At 45.9% G+C, this 18086-nt stretch overlaps 1 protein-coding gene across 1 annotated transcript in view; it reads left to right on the top strand.

Annotated features, from left to right (window-relative positions):
• Positions 1-18086, top strand: part of SORL1 (sortilin related receptor 1) — a 147618-nt gene that overhangs the window by 35059 nt on the left and 94473 nt on the right. Inside the window, exons 7-9 of the mRNA XM_080817047.1 lie at positions 9643-9744; positions 10794-10963; positions 16407-16599. Of these exons, the coding sequence (XP_080673173.1) occupies positions 9643-9744; positions 10794-10963; positions 16407-16599 (465 nt within the window). The remainder of the gene's footprint in view (positions 1-9642; positions 9745-10793; positions 10964-16406; positions 16600-18086) is intronic.

Here is an 18086-nt window from a genome sequence, read left to right as displayed (position 1 = left end):
GCTTGCCGGAGGGGCACTGGACATAGACGGACATTCCCTTGGGGCTTGGATGGTCCCGGGAGGTCAGCGGTGTGGAGAAGCTCAGACAATCATTCGGGATGTCTCTGGGCTCTTGGAATGTGGATGTTTCCTGGTAGCCAAGCATCCTCGTCAAACACGTGTTTCTTTGAAATCCCAATTAAGAGAGCAAAGAAAGGAGAGGTAGGGCTCCGTGGCAATTTGCTTTAATCTCACCGCCCGATTTCCTTTCGGATTAGGCCAATGTCTTTGGGAATTTTGGACACATGTTAATTTCCATGGCTAATAGAATGTGTAGTCATTGGCTAGTGGGAGTTAATGCTCTAAGAAAAGCAGTGATTAAGCTTCCAGCTGTCAGTAAGTAGCTTAACTCTCAGCCTTTGGGAAAATCTTCCCCTTGATTTGATGTTTTGGATGGAGCCAGATGTTGGAACAAGGTTGGGGGGGGTTTGCTCATTTAAAACTAGACTTGATTGTTTAACAGGGCTTGCCTTGCGACTGTCTCAAGTTGCAAGGGATGGCTGTACTGCCCTGTGTAAAGGGAAAAACCGTCCCAAGGAGAGCAAGTTGGGCCGCTTTCTTGGAGTGCCATAGCTTATTTTCTTGATGGGGGCCATTCCCTCCTTGATCTCAGGCTCTGAAGATGGCCTCTGGTAACTGGTAGACGCTTTGCTTTCCATCACCGTTAACCTTAGGGACCAAAGTCAGGTGTAATGTTTTCCTCCAGATTCTCACTTAAAATAATATGATGGGTAGTTGGTCAGGCAGAAGCAGGCCACTCCCTTTGGTAGGATTCTAGGGTAGAGAGAGGACCTCCCCAGAGAAGAAAGCAGAGAGTAAGGTTGAGATGAGAAGAGAAGATAAGATGTGGGTGGGTTCCCTATTATATACTTTGCAAAATGTTTTTTAAAGACACTGTAATTATGGTAGTTTTTTTTCAGTCAGGCTATTTGCGTTAGGTCTCTTGCTGCATCATTCCTTTCTTGCCTTGCCTATCACTTTCTCTCTCTTTCTCTTACACACACACACACACACACACACACACACACACGGATGCGTGTGTACATGCACACACAGCAGCCAGAAACCCATGCAGAAACTTTTAATAATAGTTCTGTTATCATAGGCTCATTGTAGATTGGATGGGTTGATGAGGGAAGAGACCCAACTGGCAGTGCATGGTAAAATGAGTGTTTTCCCCCTTTTAATTTCTTCCTTTTTATTACATTAGACTGATGAGCCATAGGGATAAACAACATTGGCCTTGGTTGGATAACCCTATCCGTGGGAGTGTCGTGAGGTTTTTGCAAGTGTAACTTCTTATCTGGGGTGTGCTTAGCACTCAGGCTGCCTGGGTTTGGGGAATTCCGAGTGACCTTAATATTAAACAGATTCAAACCAAATTAGGAAAGTCAAGGAGCTAATTGCAGAACCACAGAAAATTGGTTTTGGGTGATTAACTCTTTTGGTTTTTTTCCAGTACCGTGAATGATTACAGTGCTTTGCAAGTTAGCTTTTTAGAACACGTGGGGACGGCCATCTGGATTCTGGACTGGAGCTGGGGTCAGACTCTTCAGGATCCCCCGGTGCCCTGTTAGCCTGGCTCTTATTTCGTATGTGCTTTGTGTCTGATGCCCCTTTGATTTTTTTTTTTTTTTAAAGATTTTACTTAATTATTAGAGAGAGAGAGGGAGAGAGAAATTCTCAAGCATAATCCATGCGGAGTAGAGTGCCCAGTCTGGGGCTTAACTGTAAGACCCTGAGATGACCCGAGCGGAAATCAGGAGTCAGTTGTTCAACCGACTGAACTGCTTGGGCGCCCCTCCTCCCCCTTTGATATATGTATTTTTTAACCCAAGTTTAATTTTTATTCCTTGTTTTTTGACATGAAATTCACTTAACTTGTCTTAATAGTCTACATGAGAATGATAGGCCATTAAGGCAGCAACGAGGCACTTCTGCAGACTGGACCAACATTGATTCGTTAACTTGGCAATAGAGAGCTGTTAGGTTCTTTTTGGTGTATAGCAGTAGTTGCCAAAATGTTGGAGAGAAGTGAGTCTGTAGCTTCACCATCAGCTTATCATGAAAGCCAGGTCCACACTTTTCTGGCACAAATGTGTATCAGTAAGCAAAGACCTAATGTTGGGCTTGATGGCATCTCCTCTCTTGTTCTAGGTGATCCAGGCACAATGTTCTAGAGCAGAGATTGGCAAACTATGGCCCTTCACTTGTTTTTGTTAATAAAGTTTTATTGAAACAGCTATGCTCATTTGCTTACATGTTGTCAATCAATGCTTTCATGTTACAGTGGCAGAACTGAATAGTTGCATGGAGGCAGGATGGCTCACAAACTCTAAAATGTTTCTGTATGGATCTTTATAGACAACCAACCCTGTTGTAGAGGCAAGATGCTTTTACCCTTTGAGTTGGCATCAGGCAACCAGAATCCTCTCATGTAAAAGCTTGATAAGTCGTGGGTATTACCCCTAAAAGTTCAGGTTACAGGCCTCCTTAAATTGTTATGTGCTGTTCATGCCCGAGTATTATCTTTAGGATATAATGGCCACTTCAGATATCTTGCATGCCACTGATCTCCCCAGAGAGCTCATTTGTACTTTTGCTATTCTGACCAACCAACCACTATTGAAAACCAATTTCTAATCTTCATTATGCTCATTTAAGGTCTCTGATGTTGGTAGAGATAACAAGAAAATTTAGTAATCATCTCAGGATTATGGGCTTCTCTATGAAAAGTTAGTTGACCGCAGTTGGAGCATGATTTTTTAGGATAGCTGACCAAAACCAAGCTATTGACAAATTTTTTTTCTTTTAAAGATTTTATTTATTTATTTATTTATTTCTCAGAGAGAGAGAGAGAGAGAGCAAATGCAGGCAGAAGCAGAGAGGGAAGCAGGCTCCCTGCTGAGCAAGGAGCCTGATGTGGGACTCGATCCCAAGACCCCTTCAGCTCAAGGATCATGACCTGAGCTGAAGGCAGTGGCCTAACCGACTGAGCTACCCAGGTGTCCCAACAAAGTTTTTTAATCATAACATTACTTAAATGTGTGTAAACATAAAGCTAGGTATAAATAGATGCTTAATGCATATAATTTATATGCAACAATAAAACTCAAACACATTATAATTAACAACAAATAAATATAAAACCCCAACAAATTATAAATAAAACTATAATACCAATACATTTAATATAAATTTTTATAACACCTGTATTAAAATATAATTCCTATGCCGTAAAATTCACCCTTTTAAGGTATATAGCTCATTGGTTGTTAGCTTATTCACAAAGTTGTTTATGCTTACCCCTATCTAATTCCAGCCCCCACACCCCCATTCCGTTCCCCTCCCCTCCCAGCTCCTGGCAACCACAAACCTATTTCTGCCTCCTAGAATTGCCTGTTCTGGACATTTTATGTAAAGAGTATCTTAAACCATGTGACCTTTTATAACTGTTTTCTTTCCTAGTATAATGTTTCCAGATTTCATCTGTCTTTCATCAGAATTAATGTGTCTTCAGGTCCACTGCCTCTCTCCTGCCAGTTCAAATCTCTCGTTGAACCCCTCTGGTAATTTTTTTCTTGTGACTTATTGTCCTTTCCCACTCAAGAATTTGTATCTGAACAAATTTCTGTTTCTTTATTGATATTCTCTCTTTGGTGAGACTGTGTTCTCATATTTTCCTTTAATTCTTCTGACATAGTTTCTTCTAATTTTTTAAGCATATTTATGATAGGGGATTTAAATTTTTCATCTGTATGTCCAATATTGGGCCTTCCTCAAAACAGTTTCTGTTGACTCTGTGTGTGTGTGTGTGTGAGAGAGAGAGAGAGCGAGAGAGAGAGAGAGAGCTGTGTCTGTGTAGGGAACATACTTTGCTGTTTGCTTGATCTTGTCATTCTTTTATTGAAAATCAGACATTTTTGATGGTATAACGTGGCAACTGCTCGTATCAGAGTAGCCCCTTCCCAGAATGGTTTTTGTTGCCTTTTCCTGCTGTTGCCTATGTTTTTTTGTCTGTGAGTTTCCTGCGTTAATTTTGTAGGGTTTGTGTTCTTCATTGTGTATGGTATGAAATGTTTGATAATTAGGTTTCGTGGTCAGTTAATGATCAGATAGAGATTTTTCTTAAATGCTTTGAATCAATACAACTGGTAGCCTCTGCTGAGGGCCTCGGAGCGTGGGTGGGGGGCCAGCCTCTGGTGCAGCCTACAGCTCTGCCTTCGCCTTCGGTTCCTGCTTGCACAGACCCAGCCATGAGCGATGAGGTCCTTCTCGCTTCTCTCCTGAGCATCCTCACAGTGCTTGCGTGTGTGACCTTGTGGAGTCCCCCGACCATTTCACAGCATATCAAAGCCTCTCAGGGAGCATCTACTTCCTCAGCTTTTCCTTTCATGCTTAGGAGTGAGCCTTTTGTGAGCTCCCGGCCGTCATGTTGCTCCAGCAGCTGTGATGCGAAACATAGGCCATTTGTCTCTGTTTTTCTGTAAGCAAGCTGGCTATAGGTCTGTTTGTGCAGGGAGCTCCGCGCGGTTATAGGAAGAGAAGACCCGAGAACAGGGTTTTCACGCTGGGCGCGGCAACAGTCTGTCCCCTGCAGGGGCTGCGCGGCTGCTGGTTTTCACAGTTCCCTTAGCTGCGAGGCTGTGGGTTTCCAGGGCTACTGCCGGGGGAGAGAGAAGGGGATGGGACTGAGGCCACAAAGTCGGCTGTTCCTGCTGAGCTTTGACACTGTTCTCCACTAAGTGCTCTCTGGGTTTTGGCAAGCCTCTGTTTAATTTTTTGAATTCTGAAAAAGTTGATTTGGAGAATTTTTGTCAGTGGTCCTGTTGCTTTTTGGATGAGTGTATTTTCAGAGTTCCTTTCTCTGCTGTTCTCAACGTGCTTCCAATGCATATTAACTTTGTGAAACTTTATTAGGGGTGTTTTCTTCTTTCTCTTAAAGATTATTTATTTATGTATTTATTTGACAGAGAGAGAGAACAAGTAGGGGGAGAAGCAGAGGGAGAAGCAGACTTCCCACTGAGCAGCCCGACATGGGGCTTGATCCTAGGACTCTGGGATCATGACCTGAGCTGAAGGCAGACGTCGAACCGACCAAGCCACCCAGGCACCCCTATTATGCATGTTTTTAAATCTGTATAAAAGCACAGTTTATACTGATAGGACCACCACAGTTGCCCTCATTCAGCCTCAATATTATTTACATTTGCTAATCTCTTTTCGGCTTTGTACCTGTGAGTTATTTATTTCTTGGAATATTTTATTTTGTTTTTTATTATTATTTTTTTAGTAGCCTCCATGCCCAGCATGGACCTCAGTGTGAGGCTTGATCTCACAATGCCGAGATCAAGACCTGAACTGAGATCAAGAGTCGGATGCTTAACCGACTGAGCCACCCAGGTGCCCCTTTCTTGGAATATTTTTAAAGCAAATCATAAATATGTACATTTAAAATATATATAAAATGTTATCCATAAATATTTTAGTATGAACAACAGTAATGTGGACGATGATGTCTTGCTGATCCCTTGTCACGGTTTCAGAGGAGAAGGTGGCGGTGAATGTGCAGGCCCCTTCTGGACTGTGTCCTTGTCTGCCACGGGCCTTGGGGTCCCTCACTCTCTGACAGCTGTTCTCCACGAAACGTTCGATTGAAGAGCTCACTGTGGCATCCTGTGGCCTTCACTTGGCAAGAACGTGTCGTTTATTTAGTTCCTCTCTGCTCTTCCTTCCTTGACCTCTCATTTCCTTTGATAGAATCTCGAACATAAATGTAAGGGCACTTTCTGAAATTCACATTATTCAGAAACTTACATCAATTTATTTTTCCTTATCGGAATGAAAGCACCAAATGAAACAAAGATCTTATCCTACATTTTCAGACCCTGGAATCCTGGCATAGCCCGAAGCATTGAAATACCTCCTGGATGCCGGTGGAAGTATTTGTGCTGTATTAACTGGGGTAGCCTTTCAGGAAGGCTCTTTCTTCTGCTGAAAGTGAAAATGTTGACGTAGGGGTTTTACGAACGGCATCCTACAGACACTCTTGTGTGGTTCTGACGAAGGTAATATATCCAGGTATATTCACTCAAGAGTGCTTCTGGAAATCATGTCAGAGCCCATGAGCTGTTAAATGAGAGACGCCTAAGAGACTCTGATAATGAAGAAGGCTGAATTGCGCAAGAATATTTCTAGCACAATCTGCATCGTGTGTGGAAAATAAAATTGCATGTATCAAATTGACATTGTGTTCAATTACCGGTAACAGAGTAGAAGTAAAAAGTGGCTTAATGAATACAGATACTTAGTTTTCTCTCCTCAGTGCTGCCTGGAGGCAGGCAATGTAGGGCTGGTTTGTGGATACCCTGGTGTCATTGGGGGCCCAGGCCTCTCTCTGTTCCGCCAACCTGACTAATGATTTCCATCCTCAATACTCCCTTGTGGTCCAAGGACATCTGTACTAGCCTTTGGGTCTTTACGGGAGTCAGAAAGAGTAGGGACAGATAGGCCACAGTGGGGCCCCTTCCTTCTGATGAAGTCCCTTTAAGCAGCCTTCCTAGAAACCCAACACACCACTTACGCTTACAGATCTGGATTAGTCCTCAGTCACATGGTCACATGTAATTATGCAAAAGGCGGAGGACCCCAGTGCTTTATTTGGGGTGGCCGTCAATATCCTGTTGCTAAGGAGGAAAGAATAATGGATGTTGGGTAAATGTAGCATTGTCTGTCACTATATAAAGATGCCTGGGGTGATGGTACAGAACACTTCTCAAAGACCCCATGAGAGGGGCACCTGGGTGGCTCAGTGGGTTAAAGCCTCTGCCTTCAGCTCAGGTCATGGCCTCAGGGTCCTGGGATCGGGCCCCACATCGGGCTCTCTGCTCAGCAGAGAGCCTGCTTCCCCCTCTCTCTCTGCCTGCCTTTCTGCCTACTTGTGGTCTCTGTCTGTCAAAATAAATAAATAAAATTAAAAAGAAAAAAAAAAAGACCCCACGAGAGCCTGTTCCCTGTTACTCCCTGGGGAGGAGGGCAGGAGGAGCGAGTGGAGGGTAGGGAGCTGAGCGCCTGCATTTTACCTTATAGCTGTCCGTACTGTTGGGTGTTTCTTTCTCATGAGCATGTTTTACTTTTTTTTTTTTTTTTAAGATTTTTATTTATTTAATTGACAGAGACACAGTGAGAGAAGGAACACAAGCAGGGGGCGTGGGAGAGGGAGAAGCAGGCTTCCTGTTGAGCGGGGAGCCCGATGTGGGGCTCGATCCCAGGACCCTGGGATCATGACCTGAGCCAAAGGCAGATGCTTAACGACTGAGCCACCCAGGCACCCCATGTTTTACTTTTATAATCGTGGTAAAGAGAAACTCAGCAACCACAAGAACCCATGGCTTATTAAGGAAAGTTAGTAGGAGCTTATGATACGTCTATCTGACAATCCACAGTGTCCCACAGTGTAATTGTTAATGCATTTCTTGATGGCAAGAAAGTATTACAGTAGCTCTTTAGGGGTGAGCCTGAATTGTCCAAGCTTTGGAACTATTGTCCCAAAGGGAAGTAGGACGCATGTGTTTTGAGCTTTCTTTCTTTCTTTTTTTTTGGTTTTTGGTTTGTTTTGAGGTTTCTCACAACCGTTGTTCTCTGACTTTTACATCTATGGAGGAAGACTGACCGTGGTATGGATTCTCAATTCTTGTGTCAACCAACAGCACTCATTAAGAATGCTTAACTAATCATGGCCCTGGTGTCACTGAGAAAAGTGGCTCCTTTCTAAGGTTTAACCACAGTGGGAAGTAGTGAACAAGTTTAAGGCATCAAAGTGTGTGTTTCATGGACATCTGTGTATTCATATGTTTATAGGGATTTATATAGGGTAACTTACATGGATCCTCTGACCTTTATGAATAGCTTTAAAATTTTATTGACTTAAGGAGGGCTTTTGGGATCTATGCCTGACAGTTTTGCTGGGCACTGTTTTCTCACTCAGGTAATATGTTTTACATTTTTAATTTAAAATTAAATTTTAAATAACTTTTAATAGATCCATGTTTCCTCTGGCCTCATATTGAGTACAAGCCATTAATATGGTTTTCCGTGTGACATTTTGGAAAGGCAGTCTTTTGTACTTCCCTACCTGGCTTCTTTCAAATAAGCTACTTTTTTTTTTTTTTTTTAAAGATTTTTATTTATTTATTTGACAGACAGAGATCACAAGTAGGCAGAGAGGCAGGCAGAGATAGAGGAGGAAGCAGGCTCCCTGCTGAGCAGAAAGCCTGATGTGGGGCTCGATCCCAGGACCCTGGGATCATGACCTGAGCCGAAGGCAGAGGCTTTAACCCCTGAGCCACCCAGGCGCCCCTCAAATAAGCTACTTTTAAGCATTTCTTTGAATATGTGTGTGCGTGTACCTTCACATTCATCAGCTTGCTCTTTATATAGTGTCTATTGGACATATATTAGTGCAGGGAATTCAGTTACAGTTAAGAGAAATTGGTATGTTTCTTACTTTATAGGAATTTAAAATCTGTAGTAACAGTAGCAATGTGGTCAAGGATAAATGAAGCCAGATGTGAACCCCTTCCGGCTGGTGATCCCAATATTCTGATCAGCTTAATAGGCCTGTGTGTGATTACGTCCACATGATGGTGTGCGTCCCTTTCTTTCCGGAAAGATGTGCACCATTTGGCTTCCGTTCACAGTCCCATACGTTCAGAGCTGGAAAAACCCACATTAAGCCTTTACGGTGGTTCGCACCTTTTTCTGAATCATTGACCCTTTTGGGGATCCAGTAAAGATTGTGTCCCTCCCCGGCAGGATGAATGGGTACATCTATCACACTGTTTGCCTGTGTATTTGTAGGGTGCCTGGACCCTGGAAACCCATCGACAGAAATCCCGTGCCTAATCAGCTTCTCAGCTTTATAGATGAACGCATGAGACCTAGAGAGGCTTAGTGACTTCTCGAGGTGGTACAGCCAGCTCTTAATCTAGTGCTTTTGTACACATTTTCGAGATTCCAGCTGTGCTCCAGTATCTCTCAAACACAATGTGACGGGGCTGACCTCATGGGGTATGCCCTGTGCCCTACCGAAGAGAACATATTCCAGCAAAACGTTCATCAGGGAGAAGTTATTAAAAGGTTTCAAAAGAGAATCAGTGAAAATTTCCTCACCTCTTTGTGCAAGTTAAAGCCCTTGAATTCCGAGTATGCTTCTAACCTGAAAATAGGAGGAAAGAACAAGGGAATAGGTTTTATGTGTGCCGTGTGTGGCTGACCTCACCCTGGGTGGGCTTGGGGGCTGCCCGGTTAAGCCTCCACCTGCCTCCCACACTCAGCTTCAGCCGCAGGACCCTTTGCCCTTCGTCCTCATCTGGTGTCGGGGGGTATCTAGTGCCTCCTGCAGACCAGCTGTCTGGAACCAAGCGAGTGCAGCCCGAGCTGCAGAGCAAACAGCGATGTTGCAAAAGTGTGCATTTGCAGTCACCCTGTGTTCCCCGTTTTTGGTAGACTTGGAGGGGTCTGACCCTACTCTTTCCTTCTTCACTTATTTGAGTGGCTGTCATATGGCACCATTAACTTCTCTTTCCTCCTCTTCCTTGGCAGCATCTCTGGGGCAGTCTGCAGCCATCTTCGGTCCAGCTCTGGGTCTCCTTTGGCAGGAAGCCCATGCGACCAGCCCAGTTTGTCACAAGGCATCCTATTAACGTGAGTGGGGTCCGCTGCGGGGGGTAGAAAGAAGTGTTGTTGTCCGTATGCAGGCGTCAGCGGGAGGGTGTTGCAGGGATCTCCTTCTGGGTAGCTCGATCTGTGATGGAGGCTCCCTGGAGTCACTTTGGAGATCGGCACCTAGAGAGAACCATTATACTTTGGGCATCTTGGTCTGTTTCTTTCCCTGTCCACTGTTCAAAGTGCAGCTGGATGGGAGCCTTAATTGGCTTTACGTGGAGGCGGATGGGCAGAGAGGTTTGGGACCAGAGTCAGTAGGCTCAGGGTATCAGTCCTGAAGGAATGGGGAGCTGGTGACCGTGAGTGGTTTGTTCAGGACATGCTCTGTCGCTTTACTGTAGGCAGCTAGATTCCAACAGGGGATAAGAGCTGGGTCCCACCCTTTTAGAAACACAAAGGCTGGAGACGCAGAGAACCAAGCAGAGGAGGAAGCCACACATGGTCCAAGGCCTGGCTGCAGGATGTGTGTATGGTAACGTAGAGATCGATAGGAAGGATCCTCGTGGGCTGGGGTCATCAGAGAAGCGCCCACAGTCAGGAGGTGGCGTTTGAAGGCCTTGCCGCTAGCATTCGGTGTGGTGGAAGGTTTGGGAGCTCAGGTGGAGAACATTCTTGTCCATTCTTTGCTTTTTATGGCTTCCACCTTCCTTTAGTACCTTAAAGAGAATGAAAGGAAAGGAAATGCACATGAACGTGTATTGTACTTGGTCCTAATGATAGACCTCATGGGAAGTAGGCGGAGACATTATGAACTAAACTGAAGGTTTTAGGTCATTGATGGAGTTCAGTGGTCCCCGCTTTTGGGCCCCATTTGCCAGGAAGCGACGTGCTCCAGCAACCTGGCGGCCTCAGCTCCTCCAAAAAGAAAGTTGGCCAAGCTTCCCCGGGATTTGGGAAGCTGTCTGTGGGCTCTGGGCCCATACCTGTCACTGGGACATTCAGAAGTCATTACTTCAGTGGGCTTAGGGAGAGCCCACAGCGTGAGAGTGTTTTTTGACTTGTGTTTCTTTTGACTTTTGATTCCAAAGGAATACTACATCGCAGATGCCTCCGAGGACCAGGTGTTTGTATGCGTCAGTCACAGCAACAACCGCACCAACTTATACATCTCAGAGGCAGAGGGCCTGAAGTTCTCCCTGTCCCTGGAGAACGTGCTCTACTATAGCCCGGGAGGGGCGGGCGGCGACACGCTGGTGAGGTAAGGACGCCGTGGGTCCCTCACCCGCTGTCTCTCATCAGCACCACCCACGCCGTCAAGTTGGGTGTTTTTAAGCATTAGCTGCACATTTGGGTTCCGATGGTGAGTTGTCAGAAACCCTGATGCCCGGTTTAGGGTTTGGCCAATTTGGGGTGCGGCCAGACTCTGAAGGTTTTACAAAGCCCCTCAGGTGATCTGGGGGTGAGCATGGCGGTCCTGGTGACCTTTAGGGTCACAGCCCGTGTCATCCACTCCCTGCGTTCCTCCTCCTCAGTTGTCTGGCTCTGTGGTCTCTGAGCCCATGGGAAAAGGCACTTGGAAAATGTCAGCTCGGGGTGAGCTGGCGTGAGGAGCCCCGAGGGTCTTGCTTCCAAGTGACGGGTTCATTGACATTTTTTTTTTCTTATTGTAATTGCAAGTCCTGCTCTGTGGATGTCTGTGGAAAGACACCAGTGTTGTCCATCCTTTATCAGTACCTCTGGGCTTGGAGCTGTTTGGTAGTAATGGGCATTTTCCGTGGGCTGCGGGGGAGTCCAGGGTTCGGGAGGGATGAACGACCTGTGACCCTTGAGGGCCAGGAGTGCATTTATTTTCACTTGTCTTCTGTGAGGCGTCTCACTGTGGTGAGGCTCACTGTCTGCCCTCAGAAGGAGCCCTCTGCTGGAGCTGGCTGCTAGGCAGTGAGGTCCAGCTCCAAGGCCACGACCGCCAGGTCACAGGACGTGGCACTGCCGTCCACGGTCTCTCGTCAGGCTGGTAATTTACTCAGTCACCAGCTCTTTCAGCAAGGACACTGCTGCGCGGGGCCAGCCCTTCTTCCGGGCACAGCACTGAGATAATGTGTCCGGCCATGAAAAGTGAAAACAGGGTCCCTGTTCTGTGGATCTTCTGTTCTCGTTGGGGGAAAGACAGAACATAAACTGGTGTGTAATTTGCCTGGTGGTGGCAGGTGCTGGGAGGCAAAGTGAACCAAATGAAGAGGACAGGGCACTGGGAGCGTGTGACTTCATACCGGCTGGTCGTGGAAGGCTCTTCGAGGATGGCGACATGTCAGCCGGGGCCTGAGTTCCGTGAGGGAGGGAGCTGGCAGGCGCCGGGGGCAGAGCACGGCGGGCAGAGGGAACAGCATGCTCGGAGGCTCTGAGGTTGGATTCTGGGGGTTTATTTTAGGAGCAGGGAGGAGACCAGGGTGGATCCAACACCTGGAGGAGGAGGAGAGAGAGAACCCAAGAGACACGCTCTGAGAGAGCAGAGCTCAGTTTGTAGAAGGCCTTCGAGGGCATGGAAGGAACTTAACTTTTTTCCCAGGTGGAATATGGAGGGTTTTGACCAGAAGATGGGCATCATCTGACTTAACCTGTTATATTTTTTTTAACCATTAAAAAAATTGTGAACTGCATGATATAAAGGGAAGCACCTGAAATATAGATGGACATTGTTACCAGTCATCTCAGACGAGCCCTCAGGTGATCTGTGTTTTAAAGAAGCCGTCCTCAATGCCGTGGGCAAAGCCGACTCACGGAGAGGAGCCGGGGTGTGGGAGCAGGAAGGCTGGCTGTGGCGGGAGGGATGGCAATCCAGCAGGCAGGGATTGCTGTTGGCTGGGCCCAGGGCAGTAGCGGCAGAGATGACGGAATTGGGCAAATTCTGATGGTTTGCTGGTAGATTGGCTGCTTGGCTCTGGAGAGTTAAGGGCCCACGGTTGCTTGCTGAGCTGCGGGCAGAATGATGGCCACGGGCTGAGTCAGGGAGTCGGGGAGGGCTGGGTGCGTAGCCGGTGTCGAGGAAAAGAGCTGGACCTCGGGTTTGAACTCACCGGGACCTGACGGGAGAATTTTCTACCTGGTCTCGGATCATGCTTTTCCATGCCCTGTTTTGGCTCTTGCGGAGGTATGTCCTATTTTATGCCCAATTTTTTTTTTTTTTTCCGTGCCAGTATAGTCTCACGAGTTATTTATTACTTGGTGCATGTTAATGTGTTGTAAACCATTCCTACCATGATTCAGCCTCAGGTTTTTCTGGTCTGGTCAGTGGCAGCCTGGCCGCTGCCAGTGGGCTGGCACTTGGGCTGGCTCCTTCGTTCTTTTCGTGTTTGTTTTGTTTTGTTTTGTTTTTTAAAGTAATTTATTGAGGTGAAATTCATAGAACATTAGCTTAACCATTTTAAAGTGAACAACTCAATGATACTTAGGGCATTCACAGTATTGTACAACCACCAGCTTTAATTCCAAAACATTTTCACTTCCCCGAAAGAAAACCCCTTACCACTAAGCAGTTTTTAGCCACCCCCCCCCCCGCCCCCAGCCCCAGCCCTTGGCAGCCACTAATCTCCTTTCTGTCTCTGTAGATTTATCTTCTCTGGATATTCTATGTAAACAGAATCACAGCATAATATGTGACCTTTGGGTCTGGCCTCTTGCCCCTTGCACGTGTTCAGGGTTTGTCCACATGGAGTGTGTTGTCAGTGTTTTGTTCTTTTTTTACGGGTGAATAATATTCTCTTTACTTTTTTTTTTTCCAAAGATTTTATTTATTTATTTGACAGAGAGAGAGAGATCACAAGTAGGCAGAGAGGCAGGCAGAGAGAGAGGGGGAAGCAGGCTCCCTGCTGAGCAGAGAGCCTGATGCGGGGCTCGATCCCAGGACCCTGAGACCACGACCTGAGCCGAAGGCAGAGGCTTAACCCACTGAGCCACCCAGGCACCCCTCTTTACTTTTTTAATGGTTAAAATTATAAGCCCATTATTCCTCAAGCCTTTCACAGACTCTGATTTTTTTCCCCCACGTTTGAGAGCCCCTCACTACGGAGTGGACAAATCAGAACTCGCCAAAGGTTTCTGGATCCTCCACGTTTGTGGGGTGTTCGGGATGGGTATCTCGTGACTGGGCAGAGCCGGAGCCAGAAACTCTCCCAGGAAGTAGTAAGCCAGTTCGGTGACGGTGTGGCCCTCTCCTAGACGCACACAGCCCTTTCTGTGGTCACAGAGGTCGCTCCCGCCATGCCGGAGCATACAGTCCTGTTAGGAAACTGGAAATAGTTTTACGTCTATGTTCACAGACCCACATAGGCTCAGCCTTCTGGTGGTTTTCTTTAGACTCTATCTTAGGGCCTGGAGATCTTCACAGGGGCTTGTGTGAGTGAACTTGTCACCTGCTTCTGCCTCTCATCGAGATGAAATGGGATAAGGGTGAATTAGCAGATTATGTGGGCAGGCTGATTTGAAAAAAACAAAACAAAACAAAACACAGCCTTTCTGTGGTATTTGAAATGAGTTGTTCTTTGAACTCAATAGGCAAGTGCAGTGCCAAGGAACCCGTCTTAATTTGCTTAGAGGACTGGAGAAAGAATTCTTAAAGGGGTGCTCCTGGCATTAGTGAGATGTGTGGGATAGAAATCTCATGGCAAGCGGTGTCTGTGTGGAGGACCAGGTGTGGAGAGATGTCAGGCCTGGCGGGGCATCTGAGGAGGGCCTGGGTTGTGCATGGTGAGGCAGACTTGGGTTCTGCAGGAGGGTGGCCTAGGGGCCCTGGGGCGCTGGCCAGGGAGCAGGGGACAAGTGCTGTCCTGAGGGCTGGTGAGAGGAAATGTAAGAAAAATGGACGGAGAGAGGGCACTTAGGGTGAGGTGAATTGTCATAGGACCACAGAGAAGCTGACAGGACAGTCTGGGGAGCGTGTGAGGCACAGAGAACAGGTTTCTAGAACCTTGGAACCGAAAGACAAAAATCCAGGAGAGTGACCAGAGGGAAGAAGCAGAGCTCATCTAGGTGAGAGAAAGCCAGACCCTCATGTTTGAAGGAAGCCTTTGAACCTGATGGTGGGGGCCTCGTGATGATGGGATCCAATGCTGAGGTGAACAGATGAACAGAGAGCCGGTGGGTGATAGACCTTCAACTGCTTTCTAAGGAAGCAACCAAAAAACAACCCCAGTAGACCTAAGGAAACCACATGTCAGAATATTTGGTCTCAACACCAGTATCTTATTTAGGATTTTGCTCGGTCTCTTAGTCTGAATTAGCTCTGTCAGTGCTTTTTAAAAATTTTCCTTTTCTGCCTCAGAGCTTATAGTGGGCTTCTTCTGTCTGAGGAGACAGAGCACTCCTCCAGCTCAAGATCTGTACAGTGGATAATGGAAAAAAGCAGCTCTGTGATTTTTTTTTTAATTTAAATTTTATTTATTTATTTGACACACAGAAAAATCACAAGTAGGCAGAGAGGCAGGCAGGGAGAGAGGAGGAAGCAGGCTCTCTGCTTGCCGGGAGCCCGATGTGGGACTCGATCCCAGGACCCCGAGATCATGACTTGAGCCGAAGGCAGAGGCTTAACCCACTGAGCCACCTAGGCGCCCAGTTCTTTGATTTTTTTAATTAAAATTTTCTTTTCTTTTCTTTCTTTTTTTTTTTTTTTACACAGCCCAGTGGCTCAGATCCCTTCTAAACAAAGGACACACATCCAGTTAAAAGCCATGTGTGAACTCTGGTTAGCGCTTCTCAGAAATTCATTCCATTTGGGATGGGTGGACCATTTTAGGGCAAAACGGCTTCCCAGTGAAATCAGTATCCCAGCGTAGTAGTTCAGGCCCTGGGAGGGCCTTATTCTCTATTTCAGTATTAAGAAGTATAACCTCAAGGTTCTAGAACCACTTTTGCTCTCTATCCTGCTTCCTTGGGTAGGAGTTCTGCTCTCCTTTCCGAGAGGAACCCCGTGGGCTTGGGTCTGATCAGAGCATCAGAGAATGAGTCGTCAGCGTGTGGACAGTGGCCGGGGGAACCTTTTGCACTGGATTCCTGCCGCTTGTAAGCGCACTGCTTTGACTAGTGCCTGGCAAGTCTGGCTTCCTGTTCCTGTTTCGTCGAGGCTCACTGGAGGATTTGGGGTGCATTCGTCAGTGAAGAGATAGCTGTGACCCTGTCATCAGCTCTGTGTGTTGTAGTCAGCATTCTGAACTCCCTGCGAGGAGTTATTGATCCAATAAGCGTCTTGGCCTTCAAAGTTAAAACACAAGCACTTTAAAAAAAAAAAAAAGAGCAAGAGAAGGCTATTCATCTAGAAAAAGGAATGTAGTACTGATTTGTGTTACAATATGGGTGAACCTTGAAAATATTACACTGTGGGGAAAAAAACCATAAAAAAGCGTGTTTCCGTGTATATGAAATGTCCAGAATAGGCAAATCTGTAGCGACAGGAAACTCAGTGGTGGTTGCCGGGGCCTGGGGTGGGCAGGGGAAAGGGGCTATGACTGCTGGTGAGTACAGGGTTTCTTTTTGAGATGTGGAAAATTCTGGAACGAGATAGTGATGCTGGTACAACACAACATTGGGAATGTGCTTAATGCCACTGAATTTTGTACTTCTCAGCAGTTAAATTTTATGTCATTTACAATAAAAACACACCAAGGAAATATCAGTTCAGGTTCACAGCTGTTTATTTTCTCTTACTGTAGGTATTTTGCAAATGAGCCATTTGCGGACTTCCACCGTGTGGAAGGGTTGCAAGGAGTCTACATCGCTACTCTGATTAATGGTTCCATGAATGAGGAGAACATGAGATCAGTCATCACCTTTGACAAAGGGGGTACCTGGGAGTTCCTTCAGGCTCCAGCCTTCACAGAATATGGAGAAAAAATCAACTGTGAGGTAGAGATGCTTTCGTCTTGTTTGAGCTTTTACTACAAATTTTTTAACCGGTTATGCTGCCCTTAACAGTTCTCAAACTCAGCAGCAGGGCACCTGGGGGTGCCGTAGTGAACTCCCAGGGGGCACTCTGGGATGCTTTAAATTTTTTGAGGGAAACACAAGGTACTTGGTATCTGTTGGTCATCGTGGCAAGTACCATCTTGAGTTCAGTTCCTTGTTTCAGAATGAGTTCATGCTGAATTTCTTTGGAAGGCATCCTGTTTGCGCGAAGCTGGATTTCCTAGCCGTTGATGTGATAAAAAGCAAGGGAGAAAATCAGGGTGGAACGGGTAATGACAGTGGTGGGATCTAATATGACTCTAAACTTTGAGAAGGGGCGTTGGTACCCAGCAGGTACATACATCCCATGTTAAATAATTGTGGTTATCTAAGAGTGAAATAGAAATTTTGTTTTCTCGGGGCGCCTGGGTGGCTCAGGGGTTTAAGCCTCTGCCTTCAGCTCAGGTCATGATCTCAGGGTCCTGGGATCGAGCCCCGCATCGGGCTCTCTGCTCAGCAGGAGCCTGCTTCCCCCTCTCTCTGTCTGCCTCTCTGCCTAGCTCTGATTTCTCTCTGTCAAATAAATAATAAAATCTTAAAAAAAAAAAAAAAATTTTGTTTTCTCTCTTTTTCTTTCTCTGTGTGTGTGTGTGTATGTATTTACATACGCACACACACTATTATTTTGAACTGCCGCTAAGTTATTAGAACTACTTATTAAGTTGTTTGGTCTTAACTATGTAAAAACAATAAATGTTGGTATTTCTTCTGGCTTGAAGCTGCTATAAAAAATTTATGAGGACACTAATTGTGCTGCGAAGCAAGAAAGTTTGGAAAATTCTGATTAAGTTTTTTATTTCTGTGGAACTTTAAAAAAAAAAAGTGCCTTCCTGAATATAATTTAGGGTTCTACAGTTTTCCCAATCTGTGGCTCCATCTGAAAAGCTGGGAATACCAAAATGTATTATTTGGCCTCAGTAAGTGTTCCTACCCGCCTCAGCAGCTCTGTTCTTTTCCCTCGAAAGAACATTCTGTGGACTGAGTTCCTTGGCTTTATATGATGCCCCACACTTCCCTTTTTGCCTCACTTAAGGGATCTGGAGTATATAATGTAGGTAGGCAGAAGGAACTCAGAAAAAAAAACAAACCATGTAGTAGTAATTTTTGGGAAAACTGTAACATTGAATTAGACGGTTACCTGATCTTTTGGGTGTTTTGAGTCTTGTTTGCCCATGATGAAGTGTGTTGACTGTACTGTATGCTGTAGCTCTGGCCACTGGGGAAAATTTTCTTGGAGACTCTTGCTCTCCTCAGACTTCTTGATTACTCTTGCCGATTTTGCAACAGGTGCCGACTTTGTACATCAAGTCTAACTTTGGAGATTTCGCAACAGGTGCCGACTTTGTACATCAAGTCTAACTTTGGAAAGAGGCAGGGTATGAGTAGAA

The sequence above is a fragment of the Martes martes genome, assembly GCF_963455335.1.
Source record: "Martes martes genome assembly, chromosome: 10".
NCBI lineage: Eukaryota > Metazoa > Chordata > Mammalia > Carnivora > Mustelidae > Martes > Martes martes.
The sequence above is the reverse complement of the archived record's forward strand: the minus strand, read 5'-3'. Positions and strand labels throughout refer to the sequence as shown.